At 34.2% G+C, this 22956-nt stretch overlaps 1 protein-coding gene across 1 annotated transcript; it reads right to left on the reverse strand.

Moving 5' to 3' along the window:
* Window positions 1-1091: 1091 nt before the first annotated feature.
* LOC116032007 lies at window positions 1092-2253 on the reverse strand. The gene is made up of 2 exons (XM_031274392.1): window positions 1812-2253; window positions 1092-1306 (listed from the first exon to the last, which is right to left on the reverse strand). The coding sequence occupies exons 1-2, from the start codon at window positions 2170-2172 to the stop codon at window positions 1251-1253; spliced, it is 417 nt and encodes a 138-aa protein (XP_031130252.1). The 5' UTR covers window positions 2173-2253; the 3' UTR covers window positions 1092-1250.
* Window positions 2254-22956: the final 20703 nt, after the last annotated feature.

The raw sequence follows: 22956 nt of genomic DNA on the forward strand, positions 1-22956 counted from the left end.
ACATAGCTTCTGCCACTGTTGTACCTAACATTTTCAAATATTTATTATTAAGTTTACATAGTTTGTTATTGTTATTGGATACAATTCCTATCACAGTGCATAGGATTTAGACCACAAGTTAATAACGTTGTCGGATGCACGCACATAATATTGGAAATAGATAAAGTTTTTCGACGTGTACATGAAAACTATTTTTAGAAATGTTAACAACGTGACGCGGTGATTTGCAAAAAAAAAAAAAAAAAAAGGACTCATCATCTCTTATAATATATGAACAAGCAAAAAAACCTAAATTATAAAAAACAAAGCCGTGATTTTTTGGGTAGATAATTGTATTAATAAAAACAAAGCAAAAACAAAGCCGTGTTATTGTTCTTTGGGCAATTGAAAAATGGACTCAAGGAGTCCATCTTTCCTTAAAGTAAAAATGGACTCAAGAAGTCCACTTTACCTTGTTCAGTATCCAAAAATCATGCAACACGTTTTTGGGATCCACTGTCATTAATCTGCTCCGTCGAGGTTATGACTCGAAAATCAGAGCAACACCGGAGACTATTAGAAACTGGCAGTAGGAGTCGTACGCGCAAGTTAATTAAATGGTCGTAAACGTCGTCGTATTGAGTTTGTTTGGCCTTTGGATTCCTACGCTCCTCGGGCGGCAGGTCTTCGGGCCCCAAATAATGTTTTTTTTACTCTTTTCTTATATGAACATTTGTTTAAAGGAGAAAGAAGCATTTTGGTCTAAATTATTTTTGAGTTAATGTAGTCCCTAATTTGCAATTTCATTCAATTTGTTTTTTGAATTATTTAAAATTTTGTCAATTAAATCTTTTAAGAATCAAATTGATAAAATTTTAAAAATGTAAAAACTATCATTTTAGTCCCTGAATTAGTTTAATTGACAAAATTTTAAACAATTTAAAATTTGAATTGGTTAAAATTAAAATTTAGAGACTACATTAATAGTACAGAAACAATTGAGGGACTAAAATGGTGATTAAGTCTTTGTTTAAATTTAGCAATTAGTCTAGGTAAACTATTAAACTAGGAAACAGGATACCAGTTTTGCTATCAGTTTTTGACACATCAACTGAATAATTATCGCAATATTTGATCACTTAGATTGCAAGGAATAGAAGCAACAACAGTATTTCGATTCTTTCAATCTTCGTATTTACACAAAAGAATAAAGATAACATTATTCACTACTTCTTGATGGCAATAGGAAACAGATAGAATGAATGAATGAATTAGTTGACTTTAGCCACTGGCTTGTACACTCTTCCCCTTTCATTGTTCTTCTTCCCTGCAAACACAAAATCAACAAAACTATTAGTAACAGACTAAGGAAATGATGCAAATATTATAAAAACAGTAGTTATTACTCTATTAGTCATTAAAATATGACAAAGGCAAGTAACCTCAGCCTCAGTCAATGGCTAACTTATACTCAACAGATCATGAATTTGAATCTCAGCCTTTTTGATTTAAGCCATTCATATATGTACAACTTAAGTTGGTTTAATTTATCTCTTTGCCGGCTAGGGTCACATAGTGAGTTACCCTTGTCAACCAAAATATGACAAAGGCGGGTAGCCCCAGTCAAGATGGCTGAGGATACAAACTTGTAACTATAAGGTCATGATTTTGAATCTCAACCTTTTTACAACCTAAGCTGGTTTACCTCTTTATGGTCATTTACTGGTTAGAATCACAAGGCGGGTTTACCCGTGCATACTATCAAGTAGTGCGCCCACACAAAAAATAAATAAATAAATAAATAAAAAGACAAAAGGTACAGAGGCGCATACTTGGCTTGTATCTTCTTCTGGTGTTGACAATATGTGGTATGAACACCCCAGTTCCATTGAACATTGCTGCTGCATCTTTGTTCTCTGTTCTCCACAGGTCTAGGAGCCACTGAGGCACTTTGCTTCTATCCATGCTGCCTGTCCACTCATACTCACATCCAAGTTGCACCACTGATGAGGATCCCGACGACTTGTTATTTGGGTCTCTCTCGTTTTTTAGATATCTGCTGCAGCTTCCTTGAATTAATCCCGGAAACTCTTCATCATCATCATCTGCTGTCAATTGTAAGACTTGCTTCCTTAGTTCATCGAAGAGAACATCGGACTCGCCGCCGACTTCGAATTCATACCAGGAATTCATGTTCCGTTCTTGTAGCTAGCTATGAAACTGGCCAAGAGCGAGGTACCTGAAATCTTAGTGACTTGGGTGGGATAGTTCATGTTGAGGATTTGGGGTGTGTATATATATATGTATTGTGTGTGGGGGTTACAGGTTGCTTAGTGTTAAGGTGGTATGATGTTTTGGTCAACTTTTGTGGTCTGGTCTTCTGTGAAAAGTCTCCCAATGGATACAAATGTGAGAATATCTCATTCTTAGAAATTTCTCCCTTTTTTATGTGTGGACTAGGAAGTTGGCAGTAGTTGGAACCTTCTTTTACTTTTCTAATTATTTCGTAGTGGACTTTGGTCAGTGACAATTGACATATATGCCGTGTTGTTCACACTCGCCTAAAGTCATCCTGTACGAATACATTTGATCTGTAATATATATATATATATATATATATATATATATATATATAGGGTCATGTTCAGGTGTGGCCGCGCCCTTACGTGCGACCGTGCGGTTTATACCACTCAATGTTAAGAAATGCACCACTCAATGTTACGGTGAGTGGTGTATTTCTTAAATATGAAATACACCACTCAATGTTATTGAGTGGTGCATTTCTTAACATTGAGTGGTGTAAACCGCACGGCCACACGTAAGAGCACGGCCACATTTGAATAAAAATCTATATAGCAAGTCAGCAAATCAACGCTTAATATATATGTGTTAAAATACACACCATTCTACGTACTGAAATAGATAGACAAGAGGACAAATTAAACAAATCATTCCACACTATAATCAAATGAACTTATTCACTTAACTAGTTTTATACGCGCATTGCGCGAATGGGTTAATGCCAATGTTTATATTTAAATAAATATTTGAAAGTATATCAATGCAAGATTATATAGAAGAAGTTTATACATGGATAATTGAATGTCGAATTTTTTTTATTTAAATATCTAACTCAAAGTATATGAATCCAAGATAATATAGAAAATTCATTATAATTATTACTAAAATAAATGTTTGCAACCTTGTAAAGTCGATTGTCTAAATATTTGGTCTAAAAATGATAGTCTAAATAAATATTATTTTTAATTTGAATTTTTCTAAGTGGTTCTTAATTCTTTTTTGAGTAACATTGTCATTATCTTCCTCTTTACTATTTGTTCTCTTCCTTTTTGTTGGTAGTGTGTTATTTGCAATTTGGATATTATTGGTAGCATAGATGACAACGTCATGCAATGAGATTATGATATAGGAGATATGGACTTTCCTTTAAGCGTTTTGCTTGGGGTTCATTTGGTTCAACCATTATTGTTGAATGAGTTATTGTGGATAAAGAAATCTCTAGTTTAAGAAAAAAAATTAAATAAATTAATAAAAATTTAAAAATTTAAAATATTATGTATTCCAAAGATATTGAAAGTTAGTTTCTCGCTTCAGTTTGTTGGGTAATGAGTTATTTGAATACTTTCATTGTCATCAAATCCCTCAAGTAATTAATATGATTGGTTTCAAACTATTCTTTTTTATTTTTTTCATGGTATTAAAGAAATACATATGTATCATTTTTTGGTGTAACTACTAATTTATTCAATTCAATAAGAGTAAAATAGAGTGATTCCACTTCAATTTGTCGGGTTATTATTTGAGTACGCTATTTGTCAACCAATCCCCAAGTAGTTAATATAATTAGCTTCAAATTATTTTAATTTTTTTTTCATAGTATTAATAAAATACTTGGTAAATAAATATATAACATTATTTTGTACTATAACTTTGAATTTTAATTACAAGATATTGTTAAAATAAAATAATGGACAATGTAATGAATATCAATTGATAAAGTTGAATTTAAAGAATCTTTGCATGAGATAAAATAAAGACAATATAACTAATGAAATTATTTCTCTTATTTAATTTAATTTTTTGATAATGAATAATTTTTTCAAAGAAATGTATTGTAGACACATAATTCTAAATTAAAGAAATACATATGTATCATTTTTTTGTTGTATCTACTAATTTATTTAATTTAATAAGAGTAAAATAGAGTAAGAAACTTAATTATGTCAAATTTGATTGAGATGAGGTTCGAACCTAAGACCTTTCTTATAGAAATTAATGGGTAAGTTAAAAGTTAACGGAATATTAACGGAGAAGAGAATATTTAACGGAAAACTTAACGGATAATCATAAAAGTAAGGTTAAATTAGGTAATCTCTATTAATAATATTAATCTGAATTATTCTATTTGATTAAATAATTCATCTGAACCATCCATTTGATTAAATAATTTGACCGCCATTTTTTCTACCCATTTTAGGCGTAACTCTCTTTGGCTCTTATTAGTATAGTAGAAATGCATCAACATACGTAATAAAACGCATCATTCTACGTATTAAAATGTACCACAATGCCTCATGTCAGATTATAAACATGCATTATTACACATATTAGAAAACATGTGCTAAAATATACATCATTCTACGTATTAAAATGTATCACAACGTGTGTTAAAATGCAAAATACTACTTATTGAAAATCTCATCCCAGATTATTAACATGCACTATTACACTTATTAGAAAACTAGTTATCACACGCGCGTTACGCGATTAAACCAATTCCCAATGCGTATTTTTAAATTAGTGTTCCTTAATTGGTTAAAATAGTCATATAATAATGAGAGAGAAAACAAATGCTAAATTAATAAAAATCAAAGAAATAGTCTCAATACTTATATATTTTAATAAAACATAACGAAATTGTAAATAGTTAAATTGCAACTAAAATATATAAGTAGAAACAAATAAACCACTTACATGGGAGCAAATGGCGTGTCATCATTATCACTTGTTTGGACACCGGTCCGACCATTTAAAATCCATGTGTAATTATATTTGTGATCAAGTACTTTATAGTTCGTCCGGACAGGTTTGACAATGATATTTGAGATGATGTACCATTTGTTGGTTTGTAAAGTGATATCATACATTCCAATGTCATTATAAAACACTATTGATTCAACTCGAGTTCCTTGCATTTAGATATAGCATTTACAATGATGTTGATGGTGAATGAGAGACTCTTCATAATAATAATAATACTAATAATGATAACAATAATAATAATAATAATAATAATAATAATAGTAATAATAATAATAATAATAAATGGAGAAATTTTTTATTATTTATTATACTGTTTCATCCTCAAGTACATAAACATATACTTTTTCTCAGGCGTTCCAATAACGTTTTTTGGTTTTTTTTCTTAATGACATGAACTGTACAACTCCAGCCCACAGTTTGTGTGCCAATATCAATTAACTTTACTGCATTTGTCATTACTAATATTCTTGTGTCATGGAAAATATGTTCATAATAAAGAATGTTATGAAACAATATAATGGGAACCACAACATAAATTCAAAAACCATAGATTAGGGAGTTAGGAGTAACTAAAATGTGTAGATTATAGAGAAATATAATGAGAGCCACAACATACATTACATACAAGGATACAAGTATAGATGAACAAATTATACAATAGATATATTTACATAACGATATTGAAGTTATACTAATTAATGAGTATATCATCATTGCTTTTTAAAAAAAAAAACTGTATTCATTATGAGTACAAATACAAATAATAGAATTAGCATGATAATATTTTGACAATCATACATATAGAATGTCAAGTAGATGGTGTGTTGCAGAATATGTTAGGTTTAGTTTTGGGTGAATACCATTGAGAAGGGGAAGGGTTTATATACTGTTGTTTTGGGTAGAATAATGGTTTAGTTAGGAATCTATACAAAATTGTATTATAGAATCTTATTAAGACTTCAATATTCTAATTTTAAGTTAGTAATGTATACAGTAGTGTTATTGTGCTAACTGTTTTTTTTTGTTTTGTTTTTCCTTATGTAGGAATAATTTGGTTTTTGTCCCATTTACTGGCATTGATAATCATAAGAAATGCATCACCTTTGGTGCTGAGCTGCTTACGAAGGAAGACATAAACTCATATGTGTGGCTTTTGGAGAGCTTTAAGAAAATAATGGGCCATGATCCTATTTGCGTTGTTACAGATCAAGATCCAGCTGTGAAGGTTGTCGTTGCTCAAGTGTTTGGTGCGTCAAAACATAGATTTTGTATGTGGCATATAATGTGCAAGGTGGGAAAGAAGGTTGGACCAGTTTTATCTAAAGACGAGGTGTTTAGGAGGAAGTTGAATGACATTGGTTGGGATAATTCACTTGATCCCAATGCCTTTGAGGTGCGATGAAATCATATTATAAAGGAATATGGGTTGGGTGACAATGGTTGGTTTCGTTACTTGTTTGAGTCCCATACATTTTGGGCGCCTCCATACTTTCATGATGAGTTTATGGAGGGTTTGGTTAGGACCACGTCTAGATCGGAGTATCAAAATAATTTTTTGGCAGTTTCTCTAACGGATATTCTAGTTTGGTTGAGTTTTTGGTGCATTATGACAGTGTTATTGGTGCACAGCGGCATGCGCAAGCAAAATTGAATGCTGACTGTGAAGCTTGTTTTCCAGTTTTGAAGACACCATTGGCGTTGGAGCGGCATGCCATGGATGTTTACACAATTTCTATATTTTATGATGTTCAAGACGAGATTAGTGCGGCTTCTTTTTCCTGTCAAGTGGTGTCTTTGAGTGATTGTGATGGTTGCGTGTCCTATGTGATAAAAGATGGTGACCATAGGACATGGCGTGTGGAGTTAGATTTGAATGATTATTGTGCAAGTTGTTCTTGCAAGATGTTTGAGCGTATGAGGTTGTTGTGTAAGCATATTTTTTTTGCTTTTAAAGATCGTGGACTTGAGAGTATTCCTTCTAGGTATTTGGTGCATCGGTGGACAAAGGGTGCATGTTTGCACCCAATATTTCATATTGATGGTACACTTATTGATTAATCTGCAAAAGTGGAGAATGTTAGGGTGCTTACCAATCTTATGTGGTCTGATATTTATGCTTGTGTGGGGTTGGATGATGGTAATATTGACCGTTTGTCACAGCTACGACGTGTTATTAATGAGCAAAGGTAAATATTTCTACAGGATGGGAGTGAGAATGACAATGGGATGGCTGTTGGTAGCAAGCAAAGTGTGATTAATTCGTTTTGTGGAGCTGTGTCTATGGGTTCGACAGTGGATGTGCACGACCCTGTCCAACCTAAGAACAAGGGTAGTGGTAAGCGTTTGAAGAGCGCAATAGAGAGAGCTGCAAGCAAGTGTGCAAAGCAATCAAGGAGATGCCACACTTGTGATGAATATGGCCATAATAGTAGGACATGTCCTTTAAATAATTGAAGTTTTGCATTTTAGCATTGTATGTGGTGCGTTTTATTACATACTGTGGTGCCTTTAATTACGTATGTTGATACATTTAACAATGTTGTGGAACGATGTGTTTTAATATGGATACTGGTGCATTTTCATACGTAGAATGGTGTGTATTTTTACATATGCTGGTGTATTCTACGTGACTAAGAGTTTTTGGGCATTGGGGGTATGGTGTGTTTTAGGTTGCCTACTAGTGCATTTTAAGGCGTAGAGTAGTGTGTTTTTACTTATATATGGTGCTTTCCATGTGATTAATTGTAGTTGGGTATTGGGTGCGGGTAGAGTCGTCAAAACGGGCTTTGCCCGTCGGGCCGGTCTGCACCGCCCCCTACTTAGGTAGGGGGTGGGTTTCGAAAATACAAGCTCGCTAAAGAGCGGGCTTTTTTAACCCGCCCCGCCAAGCCCGCGGGCCGCGGGCTACTTGCCAAAGTACCGTAATAGTGTTTAAGTAGAGTTGTGTATTACGCATATATATAATATAATATAATCTATCTGTTGGAAAATCATACACGCGCAGCGGAAGCATCGAATCGCTTTTTCATGATTCTATTTTTAAAGACGGAGTTAGAAAGTTTTACGCTTGAAGCGTGCTTTAGCAGAATCAAAACCGTCCAATCGTCCGGCCTCTAGTCTGTCCACTGGTCGGGCACGCGAGAACTCCCAAAGATTTCAACGTGAAAACTATTTTCCTGACTAATCTCTGTATATCTTCTCTCTCTTAAGAAATAGGGCAAGGATATATATATATATATATATATAGCCTGGTTTGGGCCCAAAGGTGCTAGCCTTTGAAAGCCCAAAACTACCCAATATTGAATTAATCCATTAGTCAATTATTAATGTATCAATTCAATATCGATAAGTCTTTATCGATTTCTTTTCAAGTTCTCAGCATTAGCACGAACCATTAAGGTGCGACTTTCTAGGTTCATAGTCAAACTATCAACAAGTAATATTTAATAATTCATTATTAAATAACTCGTAAGTCATGAGTGACACCTAGCAGTATGTCATGACTACCTAGTTAACAATGAATATATTTTAATATATTATAATGAACATTTCCGTTACAAATATCATGCAACATTCCTTCCACACAACACTTGTTCCGAATTATATAAAGGTCATGATCAAACTTTGTCAAACCCATAAACCTGGTCATTATGTCTATTCAATATTCTTAACCTGAAGTCCAACTTCATTATACTCTAGCCAGAGATTCTCGTTGTATGATTATTGAATAGACTAGAACAACCTTGTTACCTTCAGGCGGTGGATCCTTTATGGAATGCACACATGTCTCCGTACAATACTGAACTAGACCACCAAGTACACTTATAGTCTCATAAGGAACAAAAGGCGCATACTGGCAAAAACTAGTCCACCATATGTACAAGACAACCATGCCGTCTCAAGTCAAAGGATTATTGTATACTTGTAACATACAACATACCGATGACACGTAGGTAAACACCATGCGGTATGTTGTAGTCAGTCATTGTTCAATGACTTGTTCTCTAACAATCATCCACATGTCCACTCTCTATATCTCATACAGAATGGCATGAGACTCACCAGTCACCATAAGAAGGACAATGTGCTATTCTTATCGGAATTCTAATGCCCAATTAGAATTCTTATGACTAGGAACATTTTTACAATATTTCATTTATTAATTCTTCGTCACTCATATTCTTAGCTCTTAAAAATGAAGAATTAAGAAGATTGTACGGAATAATATTAACTAAGCCAAAATAAAATAAATAAAACAATTATTTATTATATTTATTTAATAATAAATTAATGCCCAAAACAATAAATGTTGGCTCCTAGGGTATTACATGTCTAACAGTCTCCCACTTGCACTAGAGCCAATCAGTAACCCTCATCTTCTCAAGATGCCGATCTAACTGCTCCTGATTAAGTAGTATAGAAAACGGATCTGCTATGTTATCTGTAAATGCTATTATCTGCATTGCTATATCACCCTTTCCAACTAACTCTATTACGGGATGATAACAACAACAAATTCGGCTTTAGTGGTTGAATATGCAATCATTTCCTGTTTGGAACTCTTCCAACTGACTGCACCAATATTACAAGATGTAGACTTTCTACCATCTAGGTCTGACAGAAAATCAGAATAAGTGTATCCTTTAATCGTTAATACTCATTTTCTATCAGTTAAGACTAAACTCTTAGTTACTTAACTGATGTCCAGTGTTATTCACCTGGATTTGATTGATGTTTACATGTGACACTCACTACATGAGAAACATCAAACCTTGTACATAATATCACATGTATAAGATACCCAATAGCCGAAGCCTATGGTATTTTTACTTATGTGATCCCTCTCTTCAGTTGTGTCAAGACACAAATTTTAGAGATATAGATTCATGCTTGAAAGGTAATAAAACCTTTCTTAGAATATAACATATTGAACAACTTCAATATTTTATGCACATATTGTGAGATAACCTACTAATCTTTCCGATCTATCTCTATAGATTTGAATCCCAAGAATATAGGTTGCTTCTCCCAAATCTATCATATATAACGTTTTAGAGAATCAAACATTTACTAGAGTCATCATGCTTACATCATTTCTTATTATTAGTATGTCATCTACATATAATACAAGAAATGTGATAGCACTCCCACTGACCATTTTATACACATGGATCATCAATGTTTTACAATATAGCCAAACAATTTGACTACCTTTTCAAAATATATGTTCCACATTCTAAAATTGATATATAATATCGCCTCTTTGTCACTAGACACAGCATCTCCAATTTGCAAAGACACTCTCTGCATCATGAAGACAACTATAATATGTCTAATTAACAAATATGTCTAACACTTCTCTAAAGAGGAGGCATTACTCTTGGTTCATATTGCACAGATTCTTAAATCTGATTAGCCAAGAAAGATTTATTAACAAACTCTTTGTCAAGTTATATCTTTCTACCTTTTCAGGTCTTGTTTCCAATTTGTCTGTTTTAGGCTTTTGATATAAGCCGTGTGTAATCCCAAATCTTAACATACTTAAGACGAGGTGTCCCATATCTCATATGGTGTCTTAGGAACAAACTTAATTGGAACTTCATTTAGGATCTAAGATCCATTAAATACTCATTTATTAATACCATATACCATATATACATCAACATGCATTAAATACTCATTTATTAATCATAAATCATATTTAAACAATAAATACCATTTAACGATATTCTAGTGCCATCACATTTATTATTGAAATAAATGTAATAAACATTATTCCAAAAAGAAAAATTCATAATTATTCTTAACTGGAATGGAAATAATGTTTTAAATACTAGAATTACATAAATAGTCTTTTAAAATATAATTGAATGAAAACTGAATAGATAAATCTCCAACAACTAATGCAGCAACTCTTGCTCCATTTCCCATCCTTAGAGCAATCTCATCTTCAGTCAACTCTCTACTTCTTGTTAGATCCTGCAATGATACACAAACACGTGAAGTTGATTCTGAGTATATTATCAAAGAAGTAGTTATTTAGACCAATTAAGAATTAGTCTTTTAATGAGCATTCCTTTTGAAGGTTTGTCATTGTCCTTGACCTTCAAAGACTTTAGATATTCTGTGCAATTTCTTTTCCAATTTCCTTCTTTATTGCAATGGAAACACTTTCCTTTCCTTGCCCTTTAGTTTTGGTCACTCCCCCAGTTGGTTTCACTTTAGAAACCGTCTTGTTCTTTCTCTTCTTCTTTGACTTGGAAGAGGCCAAAAGAACAGTATCAGTGTTCATACCCTTCATTGTAGCATGAGTAGTGCACAACATATTGTGTAGATCAGATTTGGAACAATGAAGCTTGTTCATGTGGAAATTCATTATGAAAGGCCCAAAAGAATCTAGAAGAGACTGTAGAATTAAGTCTACTTCAAGCTCAGAATCAAGGAATATGTTTAATTCTTCCAATCACTCCAATAGGCCAATCATATTTAGGACATGATCTCCTAGACTTCCTCCTTCTTGTAGTTTTGCTCGAAATAAGGCATTGGTAACCTCATAACGTACAATCCTACTATGCTCACTATATAACTCTTGTAGGTGATTGACCATAGATTTTGCGTCAGGCATCTTTTCATGCTGACGTTGTAACTCATTGGTCATAGAGACAAGGATATAACTCTTAGCCCTCAGATCATCGTCCATCCACTTATCAAATGTTGCAACCTCAGCATTATGAACAACAAGCTGATCAACATCAGCATCATCTGGTATGAAACCAATCAATGGAGGATCTTGGATCAAAACATAACCGATCTTCTGCAAATTGAGAACGATTCTCAAATTTCGGAGCCAATCAGTGAAATTTGGTCCAGTAAGATTGTTTTCTTCGAGTATTTTTTACAAAGGATTTAAAGCTATTTCAAAATAACTGCAGAAAATAACATTAATTATTAGACACGATTCTTTACTAAACTATTTGATTTTCGATTATATAATCAAATAGTACCTCCTACTAAATTTTTTGAATCCTGCACTTCCCAAGCAAGAAACGAAAATCTCGTTAGAAGATTTCTAATGGGTAATCGAGGTCTTACAAATTTATCTCATTCCTCGCCTTAAGGGGCATCTTGGAATTTGAAAAATTTGTAAGTGACGAACTCTTGCCAATACATCTCATGCATGATTCGATTTTATTAAACTTGGGCTCCATGGCCCATTGAACCTTACCTTAAGGGGCATCTTAGCCCAATGGACTCAGTTAAGTCAAACCCACCATCCTGGTAACAAGTAGAGTTGAACCTTGACTTTTCTCACCTTTAGTGGTTTCTTGAAAAGCACAGTTTCTAAGCGCTACCACATCACATGTTTAAAATAAGAAAAACAAAATATTTTAAAATAACACGTTGCCCCTATGTTGGCATAGCCAACACCGTGCTAAGAAAAATATTTGATTTCTTAGTATGATGGAGAGCCACGATTAGGTAATCTCAACTCTTGAGACCTAACCGTTTACAACTTAATATTTAATAAAAGGGAAGATTTTAAGAATTATTAAGCTTCACTTTACTCATGCAACATTTTCACGTATATCACATATATAAAGTGCATGAAAAATAAACTCGATATCGATCATGGACTTCTAAATGGTCAAAATTGAGCCAACTAACTAATTTTGAGCGTGCACAGTGAATAGTGAAAAATTAAAATCATATCTATTACATGTAAGCTTCCATCATACATATTCAAGTCTTCAACTCTTGAAGTCTTCAGGATCTTTGTACATACATTTTCTATCTACCAGAAAAGGGGTACATATTTCAGGAAGAGATTTACATTACAATAATAGATAAGAGGCACGCAGGCAACAATTTTAATTAATCACCAAAAACGGTTGTTCTGTGTAGTGTTTTGTTTGTGGTGAGGTATATGTCAGATATGAGATGTGATAAAACGAAGAGTTAAGACTTCCCGAGTGTCGGTCTCTCAAGGAAGACAGATTTGGAGTTGAGTCAATGTTGGCATTTAGGAGGTTGAAGGAAAAGAGTACGGGAATGGCTAAAACATGATGGCATTTGTACAAGAATTTAAGGTTGAAATGGGTAGGTTTAAGAAAAGGTGAAATGGAGATTGGGGCTCGTGGCTAGCATATGCGGTCTACTATCCTATTCGTTTTGCAAACAAGTGAATTAGATTCGACTAGGGAGTTCACGGCACTTCACCAAGTGGCGTCACACTTGGACTCCCACATCCTCATTCGGTTGGGACATTTCACCGAACACCTTGTCTACCTGTAATACCCCGTATTTTATTAACATTATCCTAAGGCGTTGACATTCTTAAGTTATGATCTTCAGATATTTCAAAAGAATTTTTATAAGTGAGTATAGTTGTTATTAAGCTGCGAACCTACATACCGGTCACGAACCGTAAAAATTTTAGGAGCTGGTGTTCGGACCCGTTTGTCCTAGGAAATGAATTATTAGACACCATACTATTATTCTTGAATTTCCTATTTAATTAAATCAGCTCATAGTAGCGAAAATTTATTTTGATCGTACATCGCTAAATTTCGCGGTGTACCGAACCTAGCCCAATTTTGAGGGTTAGTCTGGAATAAATTTTTAGTTTCGGAAATTATTCTATCTGGATTATTTTCCACCGAAACTTTATCTGTTTGGACCCCAACTGATAAGGTTGGAGATATTTTATTATTTTATTATTTTTCCCTTAATCTTATCTTATAAGGGATATTTATATGTTGAGATAAGAATGAAGAAATTTCATGTCTTCATTTCCCATTCTCATTTTGTGAGAAAAGAGAGAGAGAGAGAGAGGGTGATCCTTTCATCTTCTTCACCATTTTCTTCCATCAATTTCCATAGCCAAAATCCTTCTCAAGTGTCAATTTTGTTCGGTAAGACTTCGATTTTATTCGGTAAAAAGCTTTATATCCCTTCCTAGATCTTGAATCTAAGCTTAGTTTCTTAAAATATTGTGTTATGGTGTTGATTTTGATCCTAGGATTTTAAGGTGAAATTGGAGGAATCAACTCCAAAAGTCTTCTACGAGGATTAGAAACCCGGTCGAGGTAAGGAATCCCTTAAGTTGGTTTAGTCACTTGAAATTGGATAATTGATTGTTTGGTTGAAATATATGGATGTATATGCTTGTATATGTTATGATTATGTCCATATAGGCTTACTTATGAAAATATTGAAAAATCAAGATAGATTTCTGGCAGTAACTTCCGAGATTTATTGGGAAAATTTGGTAAGGTATTTTGATTCGATTTTCTTCAGATATGTAGTTCAATAAGTGTAGAACCTGCCTATAAAATTTCATAATGATCGGAGTAGTATAAGTATGGTTTTCGAATTTTTCTCCAAAACTGGTCCAGAGAGAGAAAAATTCCTGACAGCGCACTACCAAGGGCAAAAATGGAATTTTCTGTGTTTATTCGCGAACCAAAATGACCAAAAATTTTTATGGACATCAAGTACTATGAGTTGGGGTTCTACCATAAAAATTTCAAGTGAAAAAGAGTTCGGGAACTGTTTTTACCGGCTCAATCTTTCGGACTGCGCCAAGCTGAATTACTGTCCAGAATAGGCGGAACATGTTGGACGCGGCCCTGGACGCGCGTCCACTGCGCGTCCAGTGGAGTCCAGTAGGTTCGAGAGTAAGATCAAATTGTATAAGCTTTGATTATTATTATTGATGTTTAGATGATGGGGTTGTAATGAACCTAAGAGGTTATGAGAATGATGATGATGTTATAACATGTTGATACATGGGTTATGAAATGGTGATAAAGTTAGGATGGATATTACTGATGATTGTAATGATCATAGATAGTAATTAGAGCTTAATTAAGGACTTAGTAATTAATGATGGATTAACAATGGAGTTCAGGAGGTGATTAAGCTCTAATTATAGTGATTAAGGACTGATAATAGTTATTAAGGTTTAATGACTGGATGAATAGGCGGAATGGTAATTAATATATTATCAAGGTGGGACTAATTATTTGAAGGATTATCTTTGGTGATTATTGTGAGATCTTTGTTATGGGCAATACTCTCTATTTGGTGGTTATGTTGAAAGATTGGAATTACTCTTTTAGAATTTATTTGGAGAGGTTGGAGTTCTCTCTTTGGTTATTATTTTAAGAACTTGGAAGTGATTCTTTTGATTTGGGGATTGTTGGTGTTTACTTGAGGATTTAAAATATCTCTTTGGTAAAGATACTATGGTTTAAAGGAATTTTGAGTGGTGATGATATTACGATGTTTATTAAGGAAATTGTTATATGGAAATATTGAGATAAAGATTGTATATGGTGAATTTTGAGGAAATAGTTGTTGAACGACTTTGGATTATGGTTAGGTAATGACTTTACCTCAAGTTACGATCTAATGGTGTTAATGCTTTCGATGACTTAATAATGATGTTATAATGTTGTTGACTTGTTGTCGATGATGGATTACAAGGTTAGTAGTTACTAATGACAATAATTAATGCTTAAGAGTGATTAAGGTCAATTGTTGGATTATGGGTGACTAAGTATCGATTATGGATGTGTGATTTCCTTAAGTTATAATGGTGTTGATGATAGTGGAAGTTGTTGATGACGATAGTGAAAAGGACAGCTATCTATTATTAGTTAATGGTGGAACCATGATTATGGATCACCGATGATGATTGGATTGTAAGATGGATTGAAATCCATGATAAGGAGTAAGTATTGGGAATGGACACATGAAGTATTAGTAGAATATATAAGTGTCCGAGCTGTGACCAGCTCGTGTTCAGCTGTGCTTTCTTCCAAATTTTGCTCGTACTTGAGCTATGCTTGAAAAACCTTTGGGCAAGTAAAAATGTTTATGAAAACTTACGTTGAAGAACGTATGCTATTTTGGTGAACAGGTTGCCAAAACCTTATTTTTGAGGCAAATACCATTTTTAGTGAGTGTGTACCTTACTTGATTGATGAGAAAATGATGTCTAAAATGAATAAAACCTTAGTTTCAAGGAGTTACGAGGACCTTGTTGTCTTTTTACCTCGGGCTATAATTACCGAAGGTTGTCATTGAAATATGTACGGTTGTATTCGTACTTGGGCAAAGTCTATTCGCCGAGTCTCTACGTCACTCATGTATGGCTAGACTGTGGGGGTGTGCACACTTAAGCGTATTGACTCCGTCGTCTCCGAGTTGGTGTCATTTTAATGGACCTAGGCGGGGCCACACTAGGGGCCATTCTAATGAACCTTCGTCCAAGGGACCGAGAAGAGAATTTGGGTAATGACCGCAAGCCCAAGTTCCAGGTTCATTCGGTCAACCGACAAGGAATATTCAACATTTCCTATAAGGCCTCATACTTTGAAATGAAACTAAGTCGAGTTTTCATAAGTAATGGTTGAATCAATGTCTATGATGAGATGGGTGATGCTAGCTCCAAGAAGCTAGACGTTTGATGTCTGAGAATTGGGATATAGTGAAGTTGTCAGGTATGGTTGTGAAAATTCACGCGTGTAACGTGAAAATGATGGAATTCCTGGAAATGAGAATGTTTGCAAATTCGTCTGAAAGACGTGGAAATGATTTTGAGCGGCGGTTATGCCATTATTCTTATTTGAGAAAAGCTTTACATGATTTAACGTATATACGCTACTATACTATCTACGAATCATTTGGTTGCAGGTAGGTTTTCCAATCATGGGTAAAAACTTTACGAACTTCCAAATTATTTGTGTTTTCAAACCTTTGTCTACTTTTAAGTGACAACGGATTCCCTTACTTAGCCGTCATGCTAACTACACTTCGATGTGTTTTCCTTATCAGATGCAGTGTAGCGTGGGCCCTTGTAGCCCGATGAGCTCTGAATAGGATGGAGGTACGGTTGAGGTCTACTCTATCCTAGCATAGACACCCTGGAAGAATTATTTCCATATGTATTAAGCTTGATGTTGATGTTGTATATTGATGTTGTAAGTTTAGCCTGTGCACTTAGAGTGGAGGTTGTCAAAGAGGTGATAGAATGAACTCTAGGTGTGGCGGTAGCACCCAGTTTTCTGCTGATAAGATGTAAGCTTCCGCAGCGTTTTATTACGGATTTTGTAATAAATGTAAGAGTTGAAAATTGGGGTGTTACACTACCACTCCTTCTAGGCCTCTTCCTTTCGGACTAAGGGCATGGATGTGGATGAGTTGGACTCGTGAGAGGCCGCTATCGCGCACACACTCACTTTCACAAGGTTTGCTACCTAATGTGGCCACACTTAGGCACAAAGCACATCAAACATCAACCACACAAGCATTTAAATCTAAGAACACCAAGTTCACATTTTTAAAGCAATTTCTTCAATAATTCAACCACATAGCTAGTTTCGGGGCCACCAATCCCCTATCTACTTTAAGCAAACATTAAGAAAGTAAAAGGAGAAAGCAATAGAAGTTCTAGAAGCAAATAAAACGAGATCAAAATAGATAATGAAAAGAAGAGTTACCATCTATAGCTAATGGATTCTATTACATATTTGCCTTCAATCTTCTAGCCTTCTACTATGGTTTCTTCAATCTAATCTAAGAAAATGAAGTTTTCCCCCAAGAGGGGAGAAAACAAAAAGAACTTCAGATCTAAAAACTAGGGCTCCTCTATTCCGACTTGAGAGGGGTTTAAATAGGCAACAAGAGGTCAAAATCCTGAAATAGCCCTTCTGGCCTGGTCACACCGCCTTCACGCGTGAAGGGGGGCGTGGATACATTCTGGAAATGATCCACGCCACTTACACGTGTGATGGTTGCGTGGATGGTTCCTGCTTGGTTGCTTCTTTGCTTTCTGCTCTGTTTTGGCCTCAGATCCTTTTTTAATCTGCGGAATTAACTTTGAAACATTCTAAAAATTGAGTTAGAGATTTTTTATCACATCCGAGTCTTAATGCACGAAATTGTTATAAATGGGTGGCAAAACTTCACTATTCTATCCTATTTTTTACCCTTAAATTAGACTATTCTTGGTGCTTATCAACGGTGCAAAACCCAAAATAAATCACATTCATTCAACGGGTCCTAAATCCATGACCAAATCGACATGCTAAGCAATCCATACACAGCAAAAAAATAAATAATGCATTAATTTGTGGGTTTAAAAGATATATTCTAATTATACCATAAAAACTTGAGTCAATTTAAATAAAACTTTATATGGAAACCAATTTCCATATAACAAAATAAAGCTTTCCATTAATCAATTAATTTCATACCAAAAATTTAATTTGTATGTAATCAATTAATTACTATTATAATATTTTTTAAATTAAACACTTCCATCTAACATATTATAATCATGGAAACTTACTTAAATAGCATTCAATTATCACATAAAGAATCACTATTTAAGGAGAAAAATAAATATTTCAAGATTATACTAATATAATTATTACTACCCTAAAAAAAAACATATTTTGAATGGTAATAATAATATATTATCATATAATCTTCTAAAAATATTAATTTCTCAAATATAGAAAATAATCATTATGATAATAATTAATACTACCAAAAAATATCTCATATTTAATTAGTAGTAATTAATTTCTAATTATCAATATGGAAAATTTTCAATTATCATTATAAAATATTTTACAAATACGATAACAATTAATACTACTTAAAATATGCCAAGGAACTTGTGGTCCAGTGGCAACAAACCATTCCCAATAGGTTGAGAAAATAGTTATGAACAGATACTGCATTGTAATAGAGTCCGTAGTGTTCATAAAAAAAAAAACCACCTAAAATATCTCATATTTTATTTGGTAATATAATTCTAATTATCATATATAATAAATTTTTAACATTTTCTAAAAATAATACTACCAAAATTATCTAATAATAATTGGTAATATTAATTTCTTTCCAAAATTTACGTAAATCTAATCATGCTTTTCGGCTATCCTTCCCGGTTAACAACGCCGTCCGGATTCGGAACAGCCTTGCCGAGTCTACTCCGGCCAACATCCTACCGCCCGCCAACTATTGCATCTCCTACTGGATTGACGACGATGAACTCTTCATCACCATCCATAGGAGCTGCTCCTTGAGTCGTCGATCAAATCTCCGGTCGCAACGTTGCTAAAGAACGCTGCAGACGACGAAGAAGATGACTCCTCACCCGAAACATGAACTGATGGTGGCAGTGCGATCCATCCCAGAGCGACGACACCTTACAATCTCCGACCAGCAGCGACGCCGACCAGATTCATAGGGATGAATACGCAGACACCGGGAAGAAGCAAAAACGGGCAGCCGCATCTCCTTTTAAAATCTCCCACCAGCCACCACATCTAATGCTGGTAGTCGCTGGCCGTTGAACTCTTCAACCAGTGCGACGTCGACCGAAGACGCAGCGAGGAAGACGATTGGAGAGAAGACGCAAAGATGGCCGGGAAAAATTACGAAAAGAAGTTTACATAAACAGGCGCAGAGATGGCTGGAAATATTTTTTTAATTATTATTATAATAATAATATATATTACATATTATAATATAATAACAATATAATATAATAATCAAATTATGATATTAACTAATTAACCCAAGAATTTCTAGATCAAAAATCAAAAGCCACAAAATAATTTAAACATAAAATCATAAGAAAAAGTCTGGCTCTTGATGCCACTGTTGGAAAATCATACACGCGCAACGGAAGCATTGAATCGCTTTTTCATGATTCTATGTTTAAAGAGGCAGTTAGAAAGTTTTACCCTTGAAGCGTGCTTTGGCAAAATCAAAACCGTCCAATCGTCCGACCTCTAGTCTGTCCAATCGTCCGACCTCTAGTCTGTCCACCGGTTGGGCACGCGAGAACTCCAGAGCTTTCTACGTGAAAACTATTTTCCTGACTAATCTCTATATATCTTCTCTCTCTTAAGAAATAGGGCAAGCATATATATATATATATATATATATATATATATATATATATATAGCCTGTGTTGTTATGCCGTGGACCCAGCCAGGTTCACCTTGCAAGGTGCACCTGGGTCTACATTCACACACACTATACTCTACATTACATACATTATACTTTACATTCACAATTTGTAAACTCCATATTCACACATTACAGGATTATATGTTTAGTAACTATATTCTACATTCACATACACTACACTCTATATTCACAATTTGTAAACTCCACATTCACACATTCAAAACTCTATATTCACAGGTCCTATACTCCACATTCACAACTTGAGAACTCCACATTCACACATTACAGGATTATATGTTTAGTAACTATATTCTACATTCACATACACTATACTCTACCTTCACAATTTGTAAACTCCACATTCACACATTACAGGATTATATGTTTAGTAACTATATTCTACATTCACATACACTATACTCTACCTTCACAATTTGTAAACTCCACATTCACACATTCAAAACTCTATATTCACAGGTCCTATACTCCACATTCGCAACTTGAGAACTCCACATTCACACATTACAGGATTATATGTTTAGTAACTATATTCTACATTCACATACACTATACTCTACCTTCACAATTTGTAAACTCCACATTCACACATTCAAAACTCTATATTCACAGGTCCTATACTCCACATTCGCAACTTGAGAACTCCACATTCACACATTACAGGATTATATGTTTAGTAACTATATTCTACATTCACATACACTATACTCTACCTTCACAATTTGTAAACTCCACATTCACACATTCAAAACTCTATATTCACAGGTCCTATACTCCACATTCGCAACTTGAGAACTCCACATTCACACATTACAGGATTATATGTTTAGTAACTATATTCTACATTCACATACACTATACTCTACCTTCACAATTTGTAAACTCCACATTCACACATTCAAAACTCTATATTCACAGGTCCTATACTCCACATTCACAACTTGAGAACTCCACATTCACACATTACAGGACTGCAAGTTGCTAGAACTTCTTAACTCTATTACAGATTCACACATGCATAACTCTACATTCACAATTTCTATACTCCATATTCACAATTTGAAACCTCCATATTCACACATTTCTGGGCAACTCTACATTCACACAATCATAAACCTACATTCACGATTTCTATACTCTACGTTCACACTTTGAAACCTCTACATTCACACATTTTTGGACAACTCTATATTCAGCAATATGTTTACTATTTTTTTTTAAAAAAAAAAGAAGAAGAAGAAGAAAGAAAAAAACGACGTAGTTTTGGACCCAGGTCCACCTTGCAAGGTGGACCTGGGTCCACAGCATAATTTTCCATATAGCCTGGTTTGGACCCAAAGGTGCTAGGCTTTAAAAGCCAAAAACTAACCAATATTGAATTAATCCATTAATCAATTATTAATGTATTAATTCTATATCGATAACTCTTTATCAATTTCTTTTAAAGTTCTCAGCATTACCACGAACCAATAAGGTGTGACTTTCTAGGTTCATAGTCAAACTAGCAACGAGTAATATTTAATAACTCATTATTAAATAACTCGCAAGTCATGAGTGACACCTAGCAGTATGTCATGACCCTAGTTAACAATGAATATATTTTAATATATTATAATGAACATTTCCGTTACAAATATCATGCAACATTCATTCCACACAACACTTGTTCCAAAGGTCATGGTCAAACTTGGTCAAACCCATAAACCTGGTCAATATGTCTATTCAATATTCTTAACCTGAAGTCCAACTTCATTTTTACAATACTTCATTTATTAATTCTTCGCCACTCATATTCTTTACTCTTAAGAATGAAGAATTAAGAAGATTGTATGGAATAATATTAACTAAGCCAAAATAAAATAAATAAAACAATTATTTATTATTTTTATTTAATAAGAAATTAATGCCCAAAATAATAAATGTTGGCTCCTAGAGCATACATGTCTAACACTATCTAATTATAAATTATAAATATACTAAATACTAAATAATCTACTTCGTTTCTGGCTCTTTATACCTCAGACTACCTCTCCCAAATTTCCCCAATTCCCTAAACCCTTGACGCCTAGACTCCATGTGACCATGTCTGCCTCTCTCATTCTCACTCTCGTCTCTGGCTCTGTACCTCTCTCACTCTCTTTTCTCGAATCTCGCCCTCTCCCATAGCTCCACTCTCGCATCAAGACACCACGAACCAGAGGTCGTCGCGTCGTCGCAAACCTAAGTGAACCAGCGAACCAGACCTCCGCCTCCATTCACAATGAACTAGCGACCCGAGCTCCACAGACTGTCGCGCCTCCACCCTTCTCTTAGTCTCCCAGTCTCCCACTCGGTCTACCGTGAACCAGCGATCGGAGTTGCACATACAAACATACTGCCGCTGAGGAATGTAATGGTTTTCTTTTTTGTTTTTACTGATTAAAATTAAAAATCATGAATTAGATATGGGATCTTGTCTTATAAATCGCATATGTACGAGTTATATTCATATATTTTAATTCTTAATTTCATTGCATGTGTTTNACATACATTATACTTTACATTCACAATTTGTAAACTCCATATTCACACATTACAGGATTATATGTTTAGTAACTATATTCTACATTCACATACACTACACTCTATATTCACAATTTGTAAACTCCACATTCACACATTCAAAACTCTATATTCACAGGTCCTATACTCCACATTCACAACTTGAGAACTCCACATTCACACATTACAGGACTGCAAGTTGCTAGAACTTCTTAACTCTATTACAGATTCACACATGCATAACTCTACATTCACAATTTCTATACTCCATATTCACAATTTGAAACCTCCATATTCACACATTTCTGGGCAACTCTACATTCACACAATCATAAACCTACATTCACGATTTCTATACT

This window comes from Ipomoea triloba, chromosome 10 (assembly GCF_003576645.1).
Source record: "Ipomoea triloba cultivar NCNSP0323 chromosome 10, ASM357664v1".
Lineage (NCBI taxonomy): Eukaryota > Viridiplantae > Streptophyta > Magnoliopsida > Solanales > Convolvulaceae > Ipomoea > Ipomoea triloba.

What these genes read in the sequence shown, in the direction of transcription:
- LOC116032007 (XM_031274392.1), bottom strand. Translation starts at nt 2,172, where the DNA reads ATGAATTCCTGGTATGAATTCGAAGTCGGCGGCGAGTCCGATGTTCTC. An exon ending in CAGAAGAAGATACAAGCCAA is followed by an intron (nt 1,307 to 1,811) that starts GTATGCGCCTCT and finishes TTGTGTTTGCAG; the next exon opens with GGAAGAAGAACAATGAAAGG.